At 54.7% G+C, this 19076-nt stretch overlaps 2 protein-coding genes across 15 annotated transcripts; one reads left to right on the top strand and one right to left on the bottom strand.

The window, feature by feature from the left end:
• The first annotated feature begins 512 nt into the window (after window positions 1-512).
• Window positions 513-4558, top strand: TUFM (Tu translation elongation factor, mitochondrial). The gene is made up of 10 exons (XM_047087805.1): window positions 513-1218; window positions 1322-1516; window positions 1951-2117; window positions 2365-2469; window positions 2558-2722; window positions 2866-2998; window positions 3082-3186; window positions 3301-3452; window positions 3559-3678; window positions 4196-4558. Exons 1-10 carry the CDS (start codon window positions 513-515, stop codon window positions 4367-4369), a joined length of 2022 nt encoding a protein of 673 aa, XP_046943761.1. The 3' UTR covers window positions 4370-4558.
• Window positions 4559-6280: 1722 nt separating this feature from the next.
• Window positions 6281-18793, bottom strand: ATXN2L (ataxin 2 like). 14 transcript variants are annotated; one of them, XM_047087263.1, is made up of 24 exons: window positions 18025-18583; window positions 16470-16506; window positions 16242-16298; window positions 16085-16156; window positions 15600-15750; window positions 15083-15207; window positions 13918-14009; window positions 13297-13497; window positions 12494-12669; window positions 12212-12325; window positions 10929-11141; window positions 10768-10839; window positions 10436-10506; window positions 9954-10249; window positions 9806-9875; window positions 9220-9366; window positions 9024-9096; window positions 8733-8920; window positions 8363-8492; window positions 8156-8277; window positions 7772-7984; window positions 7414-7603; window positions 7051-7087; window positions 6281-6782 (listed from the first exon to the last, which is right to left on the bottom strand). In XM_047087263.1, the coding sequence occupies exons 1-23, from the start codon at window positions 18321-18323 to the stop codon at window positions 7056-7058; spliced, it is 3141 nt and encodes a 1046-aa protein (XP_046943219.1). In that variant the 5' UTR covers window positions 18324-18583; the 3' UTR covers window positions 6281-6782; window positions 7051-7055. The 14 variants fall into 14 exon arrangements, 13 of the variants coding, with proteins under 13 accessions (XP_046943219.1, XP_046943213.1, XP_046943215.1 ...); XM_047087262.1 differs by having other exon boundaries at window positions 6742-6805; XM_047087257.1 differs by lacking the exon at window positions 7051-7087 and having other exon boundaries at window positions 6281-6805.
• Between the last annotated feature and the right edge of the window lie 283 nt (window positions 18794-19076).

Genomic DNA, 19076 nt, shown 5'->3' with positions numbered 1-19076 from the left:
GAGTTTCGGAAACATCAATCAGGGTTAAGCAGCTGCTGTTATCATTGCAAGGTGACGAGATGATAGATGTGAAAGCTAAAGGTCATTTGCTAGCCTTGCACTCACTCAGTCAACAGAAATTCACTGGGCACTCACTGGGTGCCCCGCCCTGTGTCAGGTGCCAGGGATACCGCAGGAACATGACAGGCTACCCTTACAGGCACCTGAGGCCAGTTCCTCAATCTTGTTATCATCAGTAAAACTGGATGAGTGGGTGGGGCGAAAATCAAGGGAATTAGCTCCTGGCCTGCTGAGGGGCTTCAGGGGTGGACGGCAGAACTGTCCCCGCCCGCTGTGTGACCCAGGCGGGCAGGGATTTGAGGGTCAAGGACTGTGGGACCTGGAGGCCCCTGGACCGTATTTCCTGCTTCCTGTCCAGCTCATTTTCTCAGAGCCAGATGTCAGAATCTCCCCATAAAGTAGATCCTACTGTTCCCATTTTACAGATAAGAAAACAAAGACTCGGCGGAGAGATGTGTCACACTTGCGCCCCACCCGCGAAAGGCTCCCAGGCCCGCCTCTTTTCGCCTGGCCGCAGGGCCTGGTCCTACCTCCGGCGGCGGCGGCTCAAGGGCCGCCAGATCTCTCGCCAGACCCCCGCAGTGGGTCGGACTCCAGGGGGCTTTGAGCCAGGCCGTTCCCGAGCAGGCCGCGCCGGGGCCGCCGCCGCCGCCGCCGCCGCCTCCGCCTCCCGGAGGCCGGCACCCTCGCTCCAGACCCGGCCTAGCCCTACGGGACTCCCACGACCAGCGCAAACACAGCACGCCCCACCCGGAACTACAACTCCCGTGAGCCTGCGGGGCTCTGGTGCGCGACCGGACGCTCCACGTCGGTCCCCGGCGCCGCCAAAGACACCTGCGTTGCCCCGTCAGTCCGCGAGGTTCGAGGTCCGCGAGCCTTGTGGAAACCGTCTCCCTCCCTCCCCGCCCGCGAAACACCAGCACCTTCCGGGCGTCGCCTTTGGTCCCACGCCCGGAAGTCGTAAAGATGGCCATAAAAACTGGAGGCTAGAGGGACCGCGGCATGCCCTCCCTGTCTTCACTTCCGCCGGAAGTGACCTCCGGTCTCCCGTGCCCTTTCCTTTCTGCACGCGCGGGCGCCCTGGACCGGGTACTCCGGGCGCGAGTACGACCACAATGGCGGCCACGACCCTGCTGCGCGCGACGCCCCTCTTGAGCGGTGAGGGGGCGGGGAAGGCGATGGCGGCCCGGGACGCTTGGGGCGTCGTCCGGAGTGGCCGGGCTCGGACCCGCGCTCTGATTCCAAGCTTCTTCCCCGGCAGGTCTCGGCACCGGCCCGACCCCGCTGTTGCAGGGTCTGTTGCGGCCGCTGAAGGCCCCGGCACTGCCCCGCTTGTGCCGCGGCCTGGCCGTGGAGGCCAAGAAGACCTACGTGCGCGACAAGCCCCATGTGAACGTGGGCACCATCGGCCATGTGGACCACGGCAAGACCACACTGACCGCGGCCATCACGAAAAGTAAGCGGGGTTGGTTGGGGACGTCCGGCAACGCCCTCTCTGCTGGCGGGACCTGGAGCCGGGGAGGTGCTGTTGGAGGTGGCGTGGCCCCAGGGGCCAGAACTTGGGCGAGCCGTGGGCGGGAAGATGCAGGAAACACATTTCCCCTGCACACAAAAGTGTTTGTGATGCAGAAGTTGAGGAGCCCGAGTGGCTTCTTTCTAGCCGTGGCCGGTGCTCTGTAAGCAGAGGCTTTTACCCTAGAGAATTCGCAGGGCTGGACCTTGAGGCCTTTTAACGTTTCATTCTGACCCCAGGAGCTGAGGGAGGGGGTCAAGGAAGTGTTATTCCCCCAGACTGCCCTTTGTGTAGGTGGAGATTCAGGGGTGTGGCTTGAGCCTTGCCTCTACTCCTGGAACTTTAGGTGAGAGGTTTATTCTCTTCCTTCCCCTTAGTTTTAGCCGAGGGAGGTGGAGCCAAGTTTAAGAAATATGAAGAGATTGATAATGCCCCTGAAGAGCGAGCCCGTGGAATCACAATCAATGCAGCTCACGTGGAGTATAGCACTGCCGCCCGCCACTATGCCCACACCGACTGCCCGGGTCACGCAGATTATGTGAAGGTGAGAGAGTTGCTGGGTGTGGGGCCAGGGGCTGTCTCCTGCCAGGAAAAATGTTGGACAGGTGGGGGAGGTTAGGATATTCAAGGTGTGTGGGTTGAGGTCACGGATATCTGGGCACGGCCACTCCAAGGTGGGTGGTAAGGAGATGGCAGAGAAAGGTGGGCCTCAGTTCCTAACCACTGTGCTTGGCTAGATGGACGTGGAGCTGAGGAGGTCCTTGAACTAGGCTGTTTCCTCTCCTACCCAGAATATGATCACAGGCACCGCCCCCCTCGACGGCTGCATCCTGGTGGTGGCGGCCAATGACGGCCCTATGCCCCAGACCCGAGAGCATTTATTGCTGGCCAGACAGGTACTCAGAGCCTGGGGAGGGGTGGAAAGAGGAAGAGTGGGGAGTTGGTCCATTCAGGACACCATGTCTCTCTGTTTCCCGTCCACAGATTGGAGTAGAGCACGTTGTGGTGTATATAAACAAAGCAGATGCCGTCCAGGACTCTGAGATGGTGGAGCTGGTTGAACTGGAGATCCGGGAGCTGCTCACTGAGTTTGGCTACAAAGGGGAGGAGACCCCGGTCATCGTAGGCTCTGCCCTCTGTGCCCTTGAGGTGAAGGCGGGCTCAGGCAGGGGCTGCTGGTGGCAAAGGATGGGGCTGGAGGGGCGTCCGGAGCTCTGCTGGGAGTCGGGGGAGCGTCTCTTAGTAAGGAGAAGCAGAATGAAAATTTGAGTCCTGTCACCTCCCCCACATAGCAACGTGACCCTGAGCTAGGCCTGAAGTCTGTGCAGAAGCTGCTGGATGCTGTGGACACTTACATCCCAGTGCCCACCCGGGACCTAGAGAAGCCTTTCCTGCTGCCTGTAGAGTCCGTTTACTCTATTCCTGGTGAGGACCGTGTGTTCACTTGCACTCCTCTCTGGTGGTAGCCTGGCCCCGGGTCCCTGAGGTCGTGTTCTGTTTCTTCCCAGGCCGGGGCACGGTGGTGACAGGTACACTAGAGCGTGGCATTCTGAAGAAGGGAGACGAGTGTGAGTTCCTGGGACATAGCAAGAACATTCGGACCGTGGTGACAGGTACAGGAAAGATGCCTTGGGACCCCGGGGGCTGGCTCCACGATTTCCCCTTGTAGCTCCTTGGTGCCTTCCCTCCGTCCTTGATCCTCCTCCCTGGTCTCTTCTCCTTCCTAGGCATTGAGATGTTCCACAAGAGCCTGGAGAGAGCAGAGGCAGGCGACAACCTTGGGGCCCTGGTCCGAGGCTTGAAGCGGGAGGACCTGAGGCGTGGCTTGGTCATGGCCAAGCCAGGGACCATCCAACCCCACCAGAAGGTGGAGGCACAGGTGAGGGCTCCAGGGGATGGTGGGCATCACTGAGCCAGACTGTCCTCTGCAAAGAGGCAGTGTTTCCAGCCAAGCACAGCTTCACCCTTGCTGCTCTCTCTTCCAGGTTTACATCCTCAGCAAGGAGGAGGGTGGCCGCCACAAGCCTTTTGTGTCTCACTTTATGCCTGTCATGTTCTCTCTGACTTGGGACATGGCCTGTCGTGTCATCTTGCCACCAGGGAAGGTATAGTGCACATAGGGAACGTGAAAGAGTGGCAGAGCCACTCTTCATACCAGCTCTACCTCACTCGTGGTGCCAAAGATGTGACAACACAGGACTTTTCCTTGACTGGTGTAGATGAAGCTAGTGATAGATGGGTCTGACCCAATGGGTTTAGGAGAAGTAAGTCTTCATCTAGTATTGCCTGGGTGAACTTAGCCATGCTAGCATTTACCCACAGAAAGATCTCCCAGAAAAGCATTCTCCCTTGAAGAATCATATACTGTGCATGACAGCTCAGAGAAGTCTTGTGACTAAGAAACCTGCATGGCCTAGTTTCCTTTCAACATTGGACCTTAGGAACACTGGTCACAAGTCCTTTGGTCTTCAAATATGTTTACCTCTGCTGGTGGCTGGAGTGAAGCTGTCCCCAGAAAGGATCTCCCTGCTGCCATTTCCTGTAACTTTAACCCTGGTAGGCAGCAGGTGGGGGAAAGGTGCCCCGAGGGCCGTGCCTGAACCCTGTCTCTGCCCTGTCCAGGAGCTTGCCATGCCCGGCGAGGACCTGAAGCTCAGCCTAATCTTGCGGCAGCCCATGATCTTAGAAAAAGGCCAGCGTTTCACCCTGCGAGACGGCAACCGGACCATCGGCACTGGCCTCGTCACGGAGACGTCGGCCCTGACTGAGGAAGACAAGAACATCAAATGGAGTTGAGTCTGGACTCTGCTTAGGCTCTCTTGAGTTTGAGGCTGCACTGGCCAGCGTTCTCTCCTGCTTCGACGCCCCCTTCCCAGGGCATGGGCTGCTGCCTAGCAGTGCAGCTAGACGGACACTTCTCCTGGTCAGGAGGGGCCCACGGCCTGCCAGGTGAGGTAGGTCAATAAACTGTTCTGTGAATAGGGAGGTTGTGTCTCTCGTGTCCTTGGTCTAAGTTGGAGAGGATGGAGGAGTATAAACAGGGAGCCTGGGACACATGAGCTCGTGTGCTGTCCTTCAGTTCACATCTGTGGTACCGTTTTGGAAAAGCTTTGCGTTTTCAAGTGGTCCGAACCACTGGGACATAAGGAGAGGAGGAAAAGCTGGTCTAGCGAATTGGGTAGGATCGTCTAGCAAGGTGCCATGGCAGGATACTGCTGGCTGTCCTGGGGGAGATGCAGCATGGGTTCGGCTGAGGTGCCAGACACACCTCCCGTGCCCGGGGAGTAGTTACTAGGCTGTTAATGTCTACCTGCCCTCGTCTAAGCGCTAAGATACTGGACGCTGCAGCTCACCTCCAGGACCAACACCCAGCACCTAAGGAGGTCCCTGAACTAGTTTGTGTGCTTGATAGGTTATCCCCACTATATATTACCAATTCCAAACACAGGACAATCTTCAATTGGAGGTTTCATTGTATAAATTTAAAACCTTCAAAGATGAAGGTTTAGAGCATGTACCGAGATTTAAAATTAAGGAGAGGACTTTTTGCCAGATAAATGGGAGTAAAATGCTTGAAAACTTGAAATGACTGACCAGGATGCTGACCCCAAACAAAAAAGGTTAGCTTCCAACAGGGACTAACGGGCACCCCTTTTAGCCTTGCTTCCTGACAAATGAGCCTGTTCTGTACTGACCAGCCTTCCAGAGTGGGGAGGTTCTTAGGCCCAACCTAAGAGCTGTTTTGAGAGTCACCATCCAACCTGTGAATTCACAGCACGGGAGTGGGCTCAAGAAAAGGACAGCAACAAAAGGCACTTCACGAGAAGTCCTGTCCAAAGATAGGGCAGGTTTGCTTTAGTCAGTGAGCAAGGCTGAAAGGTTTCCCGGGATTCCTGGTGGGACGAAGCAAAGTTCTCTTCCCTGAGGAGGACCACCCAGCACCCACAGCAGTTCCATCTCAGTACTTCGGAGACTGGTCTCCATCTGCGCCGGAGACATTCTGAGCTCATCTGGCTTTCTGCTGCTGCCTCTTCCATCAGTGCCCCACCCCCAACCACAATTGCCATCCCTTAAGAGAGCTCTTCCACTGGGGACCCCCACCCCTGCACATCTGTTTTCTATTTACCTCTATATACCCACATCATGCCCCCCAACTACCAGGTTTCCAACCCTCACACCCTGGATCTGTAGCCTGGTATGTAATCCTTTTCCTGCCCTGCTCCTCAGCTCACCTCTGGCTTTGGTCCCATCTGAAACACCCCTGCCTACCCACGAGTACTAGTGCCACCTCCCTGATGCTCTAAGGAGGAAATGATTTTCAATTAAAACGGTTGCCTGGGTGGCTCAGTCAATTGAGCACTGGGACTCGGGATTTCAGCTCAGACCACGATCTCATGGTTCAGGAGACTGAACCCTATGCTGATGGTGTGGAGCCTGAGATTCCCCCCCGCCACACACGTTCTAACCTTTTAGAAATGTGAACTTAAAAACTACATACAAACCTGAAACCTGAAGACAAGGCCAACATCAACATGAGAGAACAGTCCCCGGGAGGCTGGGTGATGTGTGGCAGTGAGAGGCAGAAGGACCAGCACCCACAGACTGTACTGCTATGCTGTCCCCACCCACTGCTGGGAGCCACCTCATGACACCTAAGACTTGACAGCTGCTATCTTACTCTTTTTTCCAGAGGAAACCATAGGCAGGTTAAGTTAGTTTAAAATTTTATTTTTTTTAATTTTTTTTTTTAATATTTTTATGTAATAAAAAGTAAAAGTCCTTGTCCAACCATCCTTGTAGGGCATCTGTCTGTCTGTCTGTCTCTCACGCCGGTCACTCAAGTTAATGGGGAAGAAAGAAACAGGGGGGCCCAAGTCTGAGGTTATAAATAATAGAAAATAAAAGATCTTCCGTCTCCAGCGGGGGATAGATGAGAGGATGGGAGGGCAAGATGGGTGGGGATGGGCAGGGGCAGAGCAGGAACCCCCCACCCCCGCTGGACCCTGGCCCTGCCCACTTTGAGCCCCGCCCCCCCTTCAAGGTGCTTGGCAGGAATTCCCCAGCTCCCCCGGGGGTAAAGGGGGGTTTGGGGGGCTGGGACTGGTCCGAGCTGCTGGGGGAAGAGACATAGATCACTCTTCCCTCCACTCATGGAGGTCTCAGGTCGCGGCCAGGACAATCTTCAGTTCCCCGGGGGGTGGAAGGGGAGCTGCTGGGAGGGATGAGATTGAACTGGTTGGAGGGGAAAGAGAAGAGAGCAGGAGCATTAGAACCCAAGCAGCTGTCCCTTCATCCAATGCCGTCCAGTGTGGGGTGTGGGGGGAGTGTGTGGGTAGGAGCGGCCTCCTCAAGGTGTCTCATGGGGCTGTCAGAAGCACAGATCAATCGCTGTTTCCCAGTGAGCCAGAGCCCTTACTCGTGTGCCCAGCTCAGCCCCCCACACCCCAGCCTGGCCCTGTCTGCTGCGCTGACCTTACCTCGGCTAAGTCAGGAGACAGTCGGGGTCACTGAGAGCTGGGGAGGCAGTGGGGAGGGGGGCTGCTGGATCACAACTGAGCGAGGACGGAGGGAAGCAAAGGACAGAGCCAGGAGCAAGCCCCTGGCGGCGGCGACTGTGGCTTCTGCCCACCCTACATACTTCACAGACAGGTGCAGGTCGGCGGGCGCCCTGTGGGACAGCCCTGCCTCCAAGACCCCTCACTCCCCTCCCAGAACCCGTGCATCCTGCCCCACCTGCAGCCCATCAGCTCTTCCATGCCAAATTCCCCCAGCTAACGAGAACTCACGAATCCTGTCATCGGCTCCTCCTGGAAATCCAGGCGCCTGGCCAGGCTGCTCACCTTGGGGGTGTCCGATGTAGGGGTAGGGTGAGGGTGTGGAAGCTGAGAGTGCAGGCACCCCACTCTGGGGCACCGCGCCTTGGGGGGGGCCCCCATGGCTCTGGGGTGGGTGCAGCAGCATCACCTGGGGCGGGTGGGGAGCCCCAGGGTGAGGGGGCGGGGCTGCTGTGATTCCAGTTTGGACATGGGCCTGCAGAAAACAACAAAAAATCCCAGCTGGGAGCACCCCAGAAGCTACACACAGGCTCCGAGAAGCCTGGTGTTCAGACCACTGAGGAAAGGGGCAGCAGGATAGCCCCAGGACCCGGGTCCTGATGGCAAAACAGACCCATAGAAAGCAAGTCCCTTGGGCTCTTACCTGGGTAACATGGGCCATGTTGGTGAAGCCGTGGGGCAGCTGCTGGTGGGCATGGATGGCATACACAGCGGCTGGCTGGGGGAAGCTGCTCTGAGGGGACTGGGCAGAAGGTCCCGGTGGCAGAGAAGGCGGCGTGCCTGTCAGGGCCCCTGGGTGGTACAGATTCTGCTGTGGCTGTCCACTGCCCAGGTGTGGGGCCTGCCCCGCCTGGTGCTGTTAGGGGGAGGGGAAGGGTGAGTGCCACCCCACTCCTCGGGTACCAGGCCTACCCCCCCCCCCCCACCGACTCCCGACCCTGCCCGAAGGGAATGAGCCCCTGGCTCCATCCCCCTCCTCCAGCCGCCCACTCCTGCCCCAACCACTCGGATCCCCCATGGCAGGCACCTGGACGGGACTGGGGGCCGCATGCTGGGACTGCGGCTGGCTCCCAGTAGGCGTGGTGGCCGGCTGCGGCTGGTGGGCATGGAGCTGCGTAGCATGGTGTGGATAGGACTGGTGAACAGTGGCTACAGCAGGAAAGAGGGAAGGGATCAGCGCCAAGCACACCGGAGAGGGCTAAGGAGCAGTCTTCGGGAAGGGCACAGAACTCACCATACAGGGCTTGGGGGGTGGGCTGCTCTGCAGAAGGGTACTGAGGGGTGGAGGACGACACAATGGCCTGGGGATGGCTCCCCGACGTCAGCATGCGTGGGTTGCTCTGAAGCATGGGGGCGAACACCGGCTGGAAGGAGAAGAGAGGAGCGGTGGGCATGTCGCGCTGCCCGATAACCCGTACACGGCACGACTCCGGCTTTGCCGCAACCACCTTGTTTAACGTTCACAAGGGTGCAAGCAAGGAGACGCCGTTTTACCTGCGCTTTAGAGAGTACCAGTGCTTTGCTACGGGTCCTGCTGGAGCCAGGACCGAAACCCGAGTGACCCTCAGCTCTGTACTCCCGTCTCCCTCCCGTGCCTCAGTTACCTGCGAGGGGTAGTGGGCCATTGGCTGCATCATGGCAGGCTGGCCCGGGAACTGCTGCGGGGTGTAGGGGATGTAGGAAGAGTACGGTGTGGCAGCCACAAGAGGGGGGCCAGCGGCGGCGGCGGCCTGCATCATCGGAGGGGCTGAGGCTGGCTGGTGTTGGTCCGAGCGCTGCGGGGGCAGGGAGCCTGGGGAAAGGGAGAGAACGTCAAGCTTAAGTTCCATCTGCCAGGAGGCAACGAGGCAGCACCACCCCCCTGCCGCCGGAGCAGCCCTGCCAACTCTGCTCACCTTTTGCTCCCCGGTACTTGCCCTGCTGTCCAGGCACGGAATTGGATACAGGATATGGATACATCTGAGGTGCCTACGAACAAGGATACAAATGAGGCTGAACAGCTTGCTAACAAATGCCCAGAACAGGCCTGACCCGGTCCTCACCAGCCCAGCCAAGCCTCTTAGCCTAGACTCACTCGGTCTCTCCTCTTACCTGAACAGCTGGTCCCATGTGGATCTGAGGTATGTAGGAAATGTACTGGGGGCTATAGAGCCCACTCTGGCCTGCTGTGAGCACCGGGATGGAAGGAGTTGAGTGAGTCCGGGGCCCCGGAGAAGTCGGGGTACTGGTGGATTTATTCTGTAGTAAGACACAACAGAGGATGCGTGCATTTTGATCTCTGTATGCCCCTCCTGGGCTTATAACAGTAACGGAGCACTGCACGCCAGATACACTCTACCCTTCATCTTGCTTAAGCCTCACGCTGAACCCCCTGAGACGAGTATTCTCAAAATACAGGTGAGGAAACAAAAGCCAAAAAGTTAAATGGCTTGTCATTCAAGCCAAAATCAGGGATCTGAATGAAACCTATGTTCAGAACTAGCCCAACATACATACTCCCTGAGCTAAACCCTAAACACATAAAAACCTGCCACACATATCGTGACCCCTCACCCCCAACCCTGACACGTTTGCCCTAGAGCAGCCCTACTTTCACAACCTCTCTCCCCATGCTCTCTCTCCCCACTCCCAAGCCTCCCTCAGAGAAACCAGTCCACCTTCGCCCATTCCATCTCACCACAGACAGCAGAGGCTTTGTGGGATTAAATTCCTTGGCATTGGGGTTCAGCGTGGACTTCTTCACTTGTCTGTGAGAGAAAAACAAAGTCAATCTTCACAGTTTGCTCATCTCCCCCGACACCTGCCCAGCTCCCCATCCTACTCACTCGGCAACAGGGCCCTCATCCTTGTCGTCTCCCTTGATGAGGCCCACCGGGGGGCTGCCAGTCTGGCTTGGGCAAGGTGGCGGGGGCTGCTCTGGCCCCTCGGTGGCTCCTGCCGGTGGCAGGGGTGCTTTGTCCTCCTTATCCGATACGGACTCTGTCTTGGAGGAGACTGGGGACCCCATTGGCTCTGAAGTCAATAGACCATCAACCTCCTTCTCTTTCCCTTTGGCCTCCTCCTTTAAGATCCGGGGAGGAAAAGGATCCAGGCTGGTCTCAGGGGAGCTACTGGACTGCAGCTGGAAGGAGAAAAGCACACATACAGTGCCCAGACAGCTGGTCCAGACCCCAGGCGTGGCTTCCTTCCTTCCTTCCTCCTTGCTTGGTCTCATCTCTTCTATTCCACCTAGTCCTGTGCCTCTTCTATAAGCCCCCTCACCCTCCCTCCATCCTTACACCCTGGCTCACTCCCATACTCCTCTCACCTTAAACTGGGCCCCAAACTTTCTCAATTCTTCCAGTTGAAAGCGTTTCTGTTCATTCTGAAGGCCAGGGACTATGAAAAACAGTGAAAAAGGAAAAAATACGCATTTCTTTTTTCAAGGTGGCTACAATGCCAGTAGCCCAAAGGACGAAGAAAACAAGAAAAGAAAAAAAAAAAAAAAAGGCTTGAGAGTTCTATAGAACAAATTAGGATCACATGACTGACAAGCTACTGTTTCCCAAACCCCAACAAAACTCTTGGTACTAACTGAGGTGCTCTCCTAATTAAAAGGACACTTAGACCTCAGCGGGGGGTGGGGGTGGAAATCCTCACCTTTCCCAGCTATCCGGGACAGCTCCTGGGATTCCAGAGTTCTCCCAGGTTCCTTGGCTGGAAGTTCTTTTACTGAGCAAGAAGAGACACATGCCTGAAGGTCCTTCTGTCCAGAACCACACTTCACATTGTCCACAAGCCCTCAACCATGTGGCTCTTACCATCTGTGGGGGCCAATGAGATCTTTGGAGAAGCTGGGGAAATGGAGCCTACTCCAGGATCCACAACTGACGATGTCACAGGGATGGAAGCTGAAGAGGTTGGTACTGCTGAGCCAATGGGGGGCTCAGGACAGGAAGCCGAGATTGGGGCAGGGGCAGCCGACTTGGGAGAGCGTGGGGGATACATCCGGCCCACTGGAAGAAAAGGGAAAGCTGTACGATGGTTACTGCTGGTCAGTGCACAATGGGCATAGGGAACCTACTAGAAACACCAAATCAAGTTTATCTGTTTTTTTAAAAATTATTTGTAATGTTTGTTTATTTTTGGAGAGAGAGACAGAGCATGAGCAGGGGAGGGGCAGTGAGAGTGAGAGAGAGACAGAGAGAGAGAGAGAGAGAGAGGCAGAGGCAGAGGCAGAACCGGATCCGGACTCTGAGCTGTCAGCCCAGAGCTGGATGAGGGGCTTGAACTCAAGAGCTAGATCATGACCTGAGGTGATGTCAGATGCTCAACCGACTGAGCCACCCAGGCGCCCCCACCCCTTTTCCTTTAATATGCAAAGTCAAACCTAAATTCCTAGAAGAGCAAGGCAGGTAACCTAATCAGGTAAAACAGATTCCTGGGCACCATAAAAGATAAGAATGTTTTACGGGAGCAAACTCACTGTGCAGAACTCTGTATTTCCAAAGAAGTTGAAAATTTTCTATTTCTCCTGTCTTAAAATGCTAACAACTGGGACACCTGGGTGGCTCAGTCAGTTAAGCGGCCAGACTCTTGATTTTGGCTCAGGTCATGATCTCATGGTTTGTGAGACTGGGCCCCTGAATTTGGCTCCATGCTGACAGCTCAGAGTCTGCTTGGGATATTTCTCTCTCTCTTTTCTCCCCTCCCCTGAGCATGCTCTCATATTAAACATTTTAAAAAATAAGTAAAATGTTAACTTAAAAGTTTGTTACTGTTGTTTTTTAAAGTAAGCTCTATGCCCAATGTGGGGCTTGAACTCACAACCCTGAGATCAAGAGTCACGTGCTCCTCTGAGCCAACCAGTCACCCTGACAACTAATTTAAACAAAAGACATCTGACAACCAAACACAAACCATGGATTGCTACATTGGTATTTCTACGGGAGGGAAACAAATTTCTTTTCTAAAAAGCATAAACTCAAAACCCCCAAAACATCTCTTTCATCTGGGAACGGTCTCCCAACCCAGCTTTCCAACAACTGACATTTACATCCCCCACAAATTTTTATTTCTTCATATAACACTCCTGAAATTTTACCTGCAGGAGGAGGTGGAACAGAAGCTTCTCCAGAGGGCCTACTGCTGGGTGAAGACAGAGTCTTGGCACCACCTCTCAGAGGCCGCTGTGCCTTAGGGGACATGCGGGAAGGGCCTATTTTTTTTTTTTTTTAAGATGGGGAAAAAAGAGGCAGAGTATCTATTACATTATCACCAACGCATCACCCTTCCAACCCACCTATCCTTTCAATTCTCCTTCCCACTTCCTTCCTATCGGCTTCCCTACCACCGCCCCCTGCCCCCCAAAGCCCGCTTAACTCACCTCCATTGATACCACGTGTCTCAGAACCTGGGCTGGGGCTGCTATTGTCAAGATGGTGAGGGCCACGAGGTGGCAAAGAGCTAAGGCCAGGGCGGCCACCCCGGGAACTACTGCATCGAACTCCTCCCCGGGGACCTTCCCGAACTCGTTGGGGTAGAGGGATATACTTTCCCTCCCTAGGGGAGAGAGTTCAAGCAAGGTCGATTAGTCATAAAGCCCACACATTTTGGAAAAATGAAGTTTTCCCTCCCAAAACACACGTGTACATGTATACACACACATACCCTGCCTGGCTCCGGCTTTTTGCACTGCCCCACCTGAAAATCTGTTCTAGTTAAATGTTCTGTGGCTATAAGGCTTGTGATCTTATGATGTGCCAATCCCTGACCTGACCAACCTGGCCAAAGCTCCACATTCTACCATCCTGACCTATGAGAAAAATAGTATCACATTATAGTTCAAGGTACAGCTTTTACAGGTTACTGTTACTGGACATCATGTACACTCTGATTTCATTTGCATGAAGGGAAGAATAAGACCTACAAATGGATTAACCTGCAGAGCAAAAAAGGGGAATCAAACTCATTTTTTCCTCCCTAAACCCACAAGCTTTAATCTTTGTTACCTTGAACAAATTACTTATCTGCTCTAGGCCTCACTCTTACACCTGAAAACTGGGGAAAACTACGTACTAACCTGTATCTTACATGGCTGTGAAACTTAGAAAGGAGTGTACAAAGCTCTTGGCCCCAGCCCTAGCCCGTACAGAGCCCCAAACAGACCAGGCCGCCCCCAGCAATCACCTGGATGCCAGGCTGGGGCTCTCCCGCCCTGAACCCTGCCGTTGGACTGCACTGTGCTTCTCTTCCTCAGTGCGCCCATCATCGTTCTCCATGGCGATCCGCAGGCGGTACTGGGGGCTTGATTCAATCTCTCGAGCCAATTGGGCCGCACGCAGCTCCCGCTGACGAAACTCTTCCGAGTTGTCCTTCTCCAAGGGCACCCTAAGAGGACCACCACAGATCACCACCACCCCAGTGCCAGGGGACAAGAGAAGAAAAAGGAAAAATGTTTCTATCGGTCCTATCACCAGTTCAGGCGTGTGGATGTTTAATCCCTTCAACAACTCAACATATTTAATGGGCATCTACTAGGTCCCAGGCAGAGCAACAAGGCCTATCTCTGAACCTGAGGAGTATTTACACGCACATATCAGTATGTTTTAAGTTCTAGAAGAAAAGCATGGATAAACGGACAAAAAAGCAGTTAATTCTACCAACGAGATGGCCTGGTATTTTGAGGGGACAATATACAAGACAGATTAGGAGTGGGGAGAGGACATCCTAGATACCCAGAAAAGAATGAACAAATGCCACGACCCTAGGCCTCAAACTGCATCATCTAGGAAGTACCAAGACACTCACGTATAAGAAGAAAGACTGCTATCATAGGTGGTCTTCACACCATAGTTCTCCTCGTTGAACTTGAACATTTCATTGGGGTCCCATCCGTTGGACTAAGGTGGGAAGGAAGGAGAATGTTTTAAAACCCAACAAGGAAAGCAACAATGACCTGTCATTCTCCTCCACCAGGCTGAAAAAAACAAAGATATGACCAAACCAGGCGTGGAAAATAGAAACAAGGCTGGCAGGAATATCAACTAGTACTAGCAATTGTAGGACAAACTGCTAACAACTAGTAAAACCAAGGTCTTACAGGACCTAACAAATCCCTTACCAGGTTAATGTCCCAGAAAAATTTAGCGTACATGCATGGGGACACATGTTCTAAAGTTCAGCAAGGCACTATTTTTTTTTTTTTTTTTTTGAAAGACAGAGAGAGACAAAGCCCGAACAGGGGAGGGACAAAGAGAAAAGGGGAGACACAAAATCTGAAGCAGGCTCCAGGCTCTATCAGCACAGAGCCCTATGCAGGGCTCGAACGCATGAACTGTGAGATTATGACCTGAACCGAAGTCAGACACTTAACTGACTGAGCCACCCAAGTGCCCCTGTAAGGCACTATTTCTAACAACAAAATAACGAGTCAAAACACCAACCACTAAAGAAAAAAAAAAATACACTCTGTTGTATATATATCCATGTATACGTATATAAACAGAATAAGACAAAATCACTAAAAGCATTGAGTAGATCGTGAAATAACTCAAACATGAAATAATTCAGGAACAGAAAGGGAAAGAAAATTCTTGTATGGATTAACTATAGCATCATAATGCCTTAACTCATGAGGAATTTTAAATGATTCATAGTAGTGCTTGTTTTTGGAAGGGACATGGGTCCACACGGTCCTCGATCTTGTCTATACTTTGTTAATTAGAAAAAAAAAAAAAACACCTTCAAGCAAACGTTAATAGTTGTCAATCGCAGATGTTGGGAGAACTGGTATTTTTTGTTTTATTTTCTGTACCTTTCCATTTGGAATCGGACTGCCAACAACAGGCAACAGTAAGAGATTTTTCTCCCCTTCCCCAGAAGCAACTCTTGGTTCTACGACATCACAGTCAACAACCCACACTCAGACAGTAGAGTGACCCAGCTCTCGGGTTCTCAGGGAAGGGGACCATACCATGTCAGACTCGAGGTCATAGTCATCACTGTTGCTGTCACCCCCTTCCCAGCGCTGAAGCACCTTCTCTTTGTGCTCCCCATTCACTTTTGAGTTCATGGCAATGGCTGAATCCGTAAACTTGTCTGTGGGGGCAGAGTTGAAGATCAGGAGTCAAGAGATACTTCATAGCCTTCTTCCAACACCCCCTGCCCCCAATGAATAGTTCAGGAGCAAAGAAAAGTTTGCGTGTGTCAGAGGTGGGTGAGGGTGGATGCAGCATAACAAGCCACATCTTAACTGTCCAAAAGAAGCAAGGAGTTAAAAGCAAAGCAAGGAAAACGTGAAGAACTACACCACAGGCCGGAATTCATCCCACTGCATCTTAGGTATCGAGATACAGTTTCAAAAAGAAAAATCTGGCCATCCTCCTCAAAAAAAAGATGTTTATAAAGGGGGAAGAAGAACAAGTCCTTACGTAACTGCTCTATGCCCTCTACTCAAAGAGTGGGTCTGGCATAAAAACTCGACACGGTACCTTTAGTAGCATAATTGAAGTCAACATTTCGGAAGTGGACAAGCATGACATCACTTGGCTTAAACACCATGGTATCCACAATGTCTTCCCGACAAGGGCCACCTGCTGGCTCAGATGCTTTCCGGTGTACAGCATCCACGGCTAGTTCAAACTATTTCCCAACAGTAAAGGGTCAATATCAAGAAATGTGATGGTCAAAATAGGACTATTTTTCTCCTACCCTAACCTTTTTCCAACACCACAGTCACACAAATAGTCTTCTGAACATTAGCCACAGGACTAGTATTTTAACACTAAAGTACCCAGCCCTCAATTTTCCAATCCACATTTTTTTAGGGCTTCCAGCACTACTCTGGTACAGGCCTAGAGAAATGAGGAGCACACACCACAAGCCTGTCCAACACCACTCAACTCACATCTTCAGTGAGTCTATTTCATTCTCCTTACATGCCACTGCAAAAATAAGCTAATTTGAGTCCACTAACCTTTGAGCTCAGAGTCTTGAAGATACCTTCATACGTGGTACCATTCTTCACCTTCACATCACAAGTGGAGCCCTGGAACAGAGGAATAAGAAGAGTGTCTCCAGCAAACTGGCGTACTACATCCCTCAAACAACGTAGGGGCTAGGTACCCACTTACCACAACAGCTGTAAGAAAATGCAGCATTCTGGAATTGCTGTAAACACCCTCGAACACCTGTCAGTAACACAGAAGAAATAGACACTTGACACCTCCCCTTCCTTCTGAATATCCACACTCCCCTCACATCATTTCTTATTCTGAGCCCAACTATTTGTGCACCTAATCTGTCCCATATGCCCACATGTACCTCTGTACTTTGGGGTGTGTGTGTGAGGAGGCACTCACCGGTGACTGTGGGGGGCCCTTTCCTGTGCTTTGTCCCCTATGAGAGGAAACAAAAAACTAGTTAAAAATGTTTAATCCCTCTTATACGATTTATTTCAAAGAACGTGGTATCCGACAATCACATACCCTGTGAACATGCCTATTTAGACTACAAACCAATTAACAAGATTTTCAAACTCTCACCTTACAGAGGAAGAAAGGCATAGGCAGTAAAAGCCAGTAAACACATTTCCTCCAAATGCCACTAAAACAGACCTCAATCAGCAATGGTTGTCAATTCAACACAACCTTCTCCCCTCCAAGGGGCCAGGACTACATGCTTCCCCCCAAAACGCTACAGTAATCGTTAACCAATAATCCACCCCAAACATAAAAGTGAAAGCAGATTCAGAACTACCCAGTTTACGCACGTTACCTCTCAAAACAGAAAAGACAATCATTTTCACCAGCCTTACGCCCCAAACTCTGGGAGGAGGGTACTCCTTTTAGGACCCACCCTCCTCTCGACCTCTTTTACTCATTCAATATTACCCACTCTGGGAGGGGTCACTGATCGCCCGGTAACCCTGCTCTTCGCTGGCTGATGTAACCGGCGGTTGAGGAGGGCGATGAGGGGGCCGTTGGCGGGGCTGGGGGACAGCGCAGCCGCAAAAGCCATCCACCGGGAGGCCTCGCCCGACCTGCGCCTGCGCATTAAAGCCCACGGGCTTCCAAAATCCCCCCTCCGCGGCCAGAACCCACTGCGCCTGCGTGTACCGCCACTCTCAAGTCCATTAACCCACACGCAGAAGCAGCCGAGTGGGGTGCCCACCACTCATCCATGAACACCAGGCGAACCCCGCCACGCACACTCCCAAACCCTGCCCTGTAGGTTACCCGCGGCTCACGAATGCCCGGGTCATAAGACAGAGCATCCGCGCGCACGTACGGGAAGAGCGCGCGCGCGCTGGAGGTTCCCTGCCCGCAGTCCTCCCAGTTGTCCCTCCTTCCGTTCCCCCGCCCACCCCGCTCCCCTCCTACTGGCCAGACCGGGAAGGAGGTGGTAGCAACCCGCTCCCAAGTCCCTCCCTCCCCATTGGCCAAACTGTGGGCCGCGCGCCCCCCTCCATTGGCTACGGCCGGGGCCCCCTTCCCGCAGCTGACTCCCCATTGGCTGAAGCCGGGGACCGCGAGACCCTTCGTGGTAATGGAGCCGGGGACCCCGATCACCTCTTCACCCCCCCAGCTCCTCGTTCTGACGGCGCTGGCGGGATGCGCCCCGCCTGCCCTTAAGGCCCGAGCCCCGAGCCCTGACTAGGCTCTGAGAGCTGAGCACGGCCCACAAATGTCCCGGTGGCCGCCCGGGGACCCCTTCCCTCTGACCTGTTAGGACCTGAGGGGGCCCACCCCCAGCCTCACGGGAATTCCTCACTTTCCCCGGGCGCCCCTCTAAGGTGGCCAGGCTAGGTACCCGCCACGCGCGGTGTCCTCGGGTGCCGGCCGCTGGGCTGGAGCCGAGCGGCCGCCGCCGCCCCGCAGCTTAGCCTCCAGCGCCCGGAAACCCACCCCTCCTCACCTGGCGCTGCCGATAGCCGCTGCCCCTGGCCTCTCCTGATGTTGCTGCGGCGGCGGCGGCTGCGGCGCCAAAATGCCCTCGGCTCCCCGGCGGAGCCCGCTCCCGGCGGCTGCTGCAGGCCCCAAGCAGGGAGTAGCGGCCGCGGGAGGCCCTGGGGGAGCCGAGGTGGAGGCCAGGGGCCCCGGGAGGCCGCCGTTGGGAGGGCTGGTGCCCCCGGGAGGCCGGCGGGCCACGGCCTGTTGCGTGGGGGGCGGCTGCTGGGGCTGGGAGGTCTGTTGTGGCGGCTGAGGCTTCAACATGATGGCAGCGTCCGGAAGGGGAATTAGGGGGAAGGGAGGGAGAGAGGAGGCTGGGGCTAGGCCCCCGCCGGAGAGCGCGGGAAGCGAAGGGGATTGGGAAGCTGGGGACCCGCCGTTGGCGGGCGGGGGGAGCCCCGCGGTGTCGGGGGTGGACAGAGACGACCGCGGCTCGAGGAAGCGCCGCGAGGCGGAAGGGGAGGGGGGTCCCGCGGGCCGGAGGAAAGCGAGAGGGCGCGAGCCGGCCTGGCGCGCGTGCGCGTCGCCGGGGAAAGAGGAGGAGCGCGCGGGCGGGAGCTCCCGAAGGGGGAGGGGCGGGCAGGAGGGAACGGCGGCGCGAGAGGTCCGCGCGCACCGGGGCGGTTGGCTCCGGGCGGGAGAGGAGAGAAAAAAGCGAATCTCGCACCCCTAGCCTTTGGAGTGGGGAAGGAGCAGCGCGGGCGCTCACGCGCGCCAAAGATTTAGAATCCCTAGGTCTCAAACAGCCCTAGGGGTTGATGCCCGCTGTCGCTTCACAATGAGCGTGTGAAGCGCTAGGGGAGGAGCCGAAGTAGCCGAGAGGAAGGAAGAGCCGGCCGCCCCGCCCACGCCGGTGGCGTAGCGTCAGGATGCCTCCGCATTTGTGTGAGATGTCACGACGTAGCGTGCAGTTCTTCCGCCATTTGGGTGCTCGTGGGCGGAGTCTAAGTGCAAAGAAATCCCGGGTATAGACTAGCGACTGCCCCTCTTCGGGGGGTGGTGGTGGGCTTCTTGAGG

The sequence above is a fragment of the Lynx rufus genome, unplaced genomic scaffold, assembly GCF_022079265.1.
Source record: "Lynx rufus isolate CCGP_SWC_20201006 ecotype Redwood Valley unplaced genomic scaffold, mLynRuf1.p SCAF_23, whole genome shotgun sequence".
NCBI classification, from domain to species: domain Eukaryota; kingdom Metazoa; phylum Chordata; class Mammalia; order Carnivora; family Felidae; genus Lynx; species Lynx rufus.
Note: the sequence above shows the minus strand (reverse complement) of the source record. Positions and strands in the feature narration are given on the sequence as shown.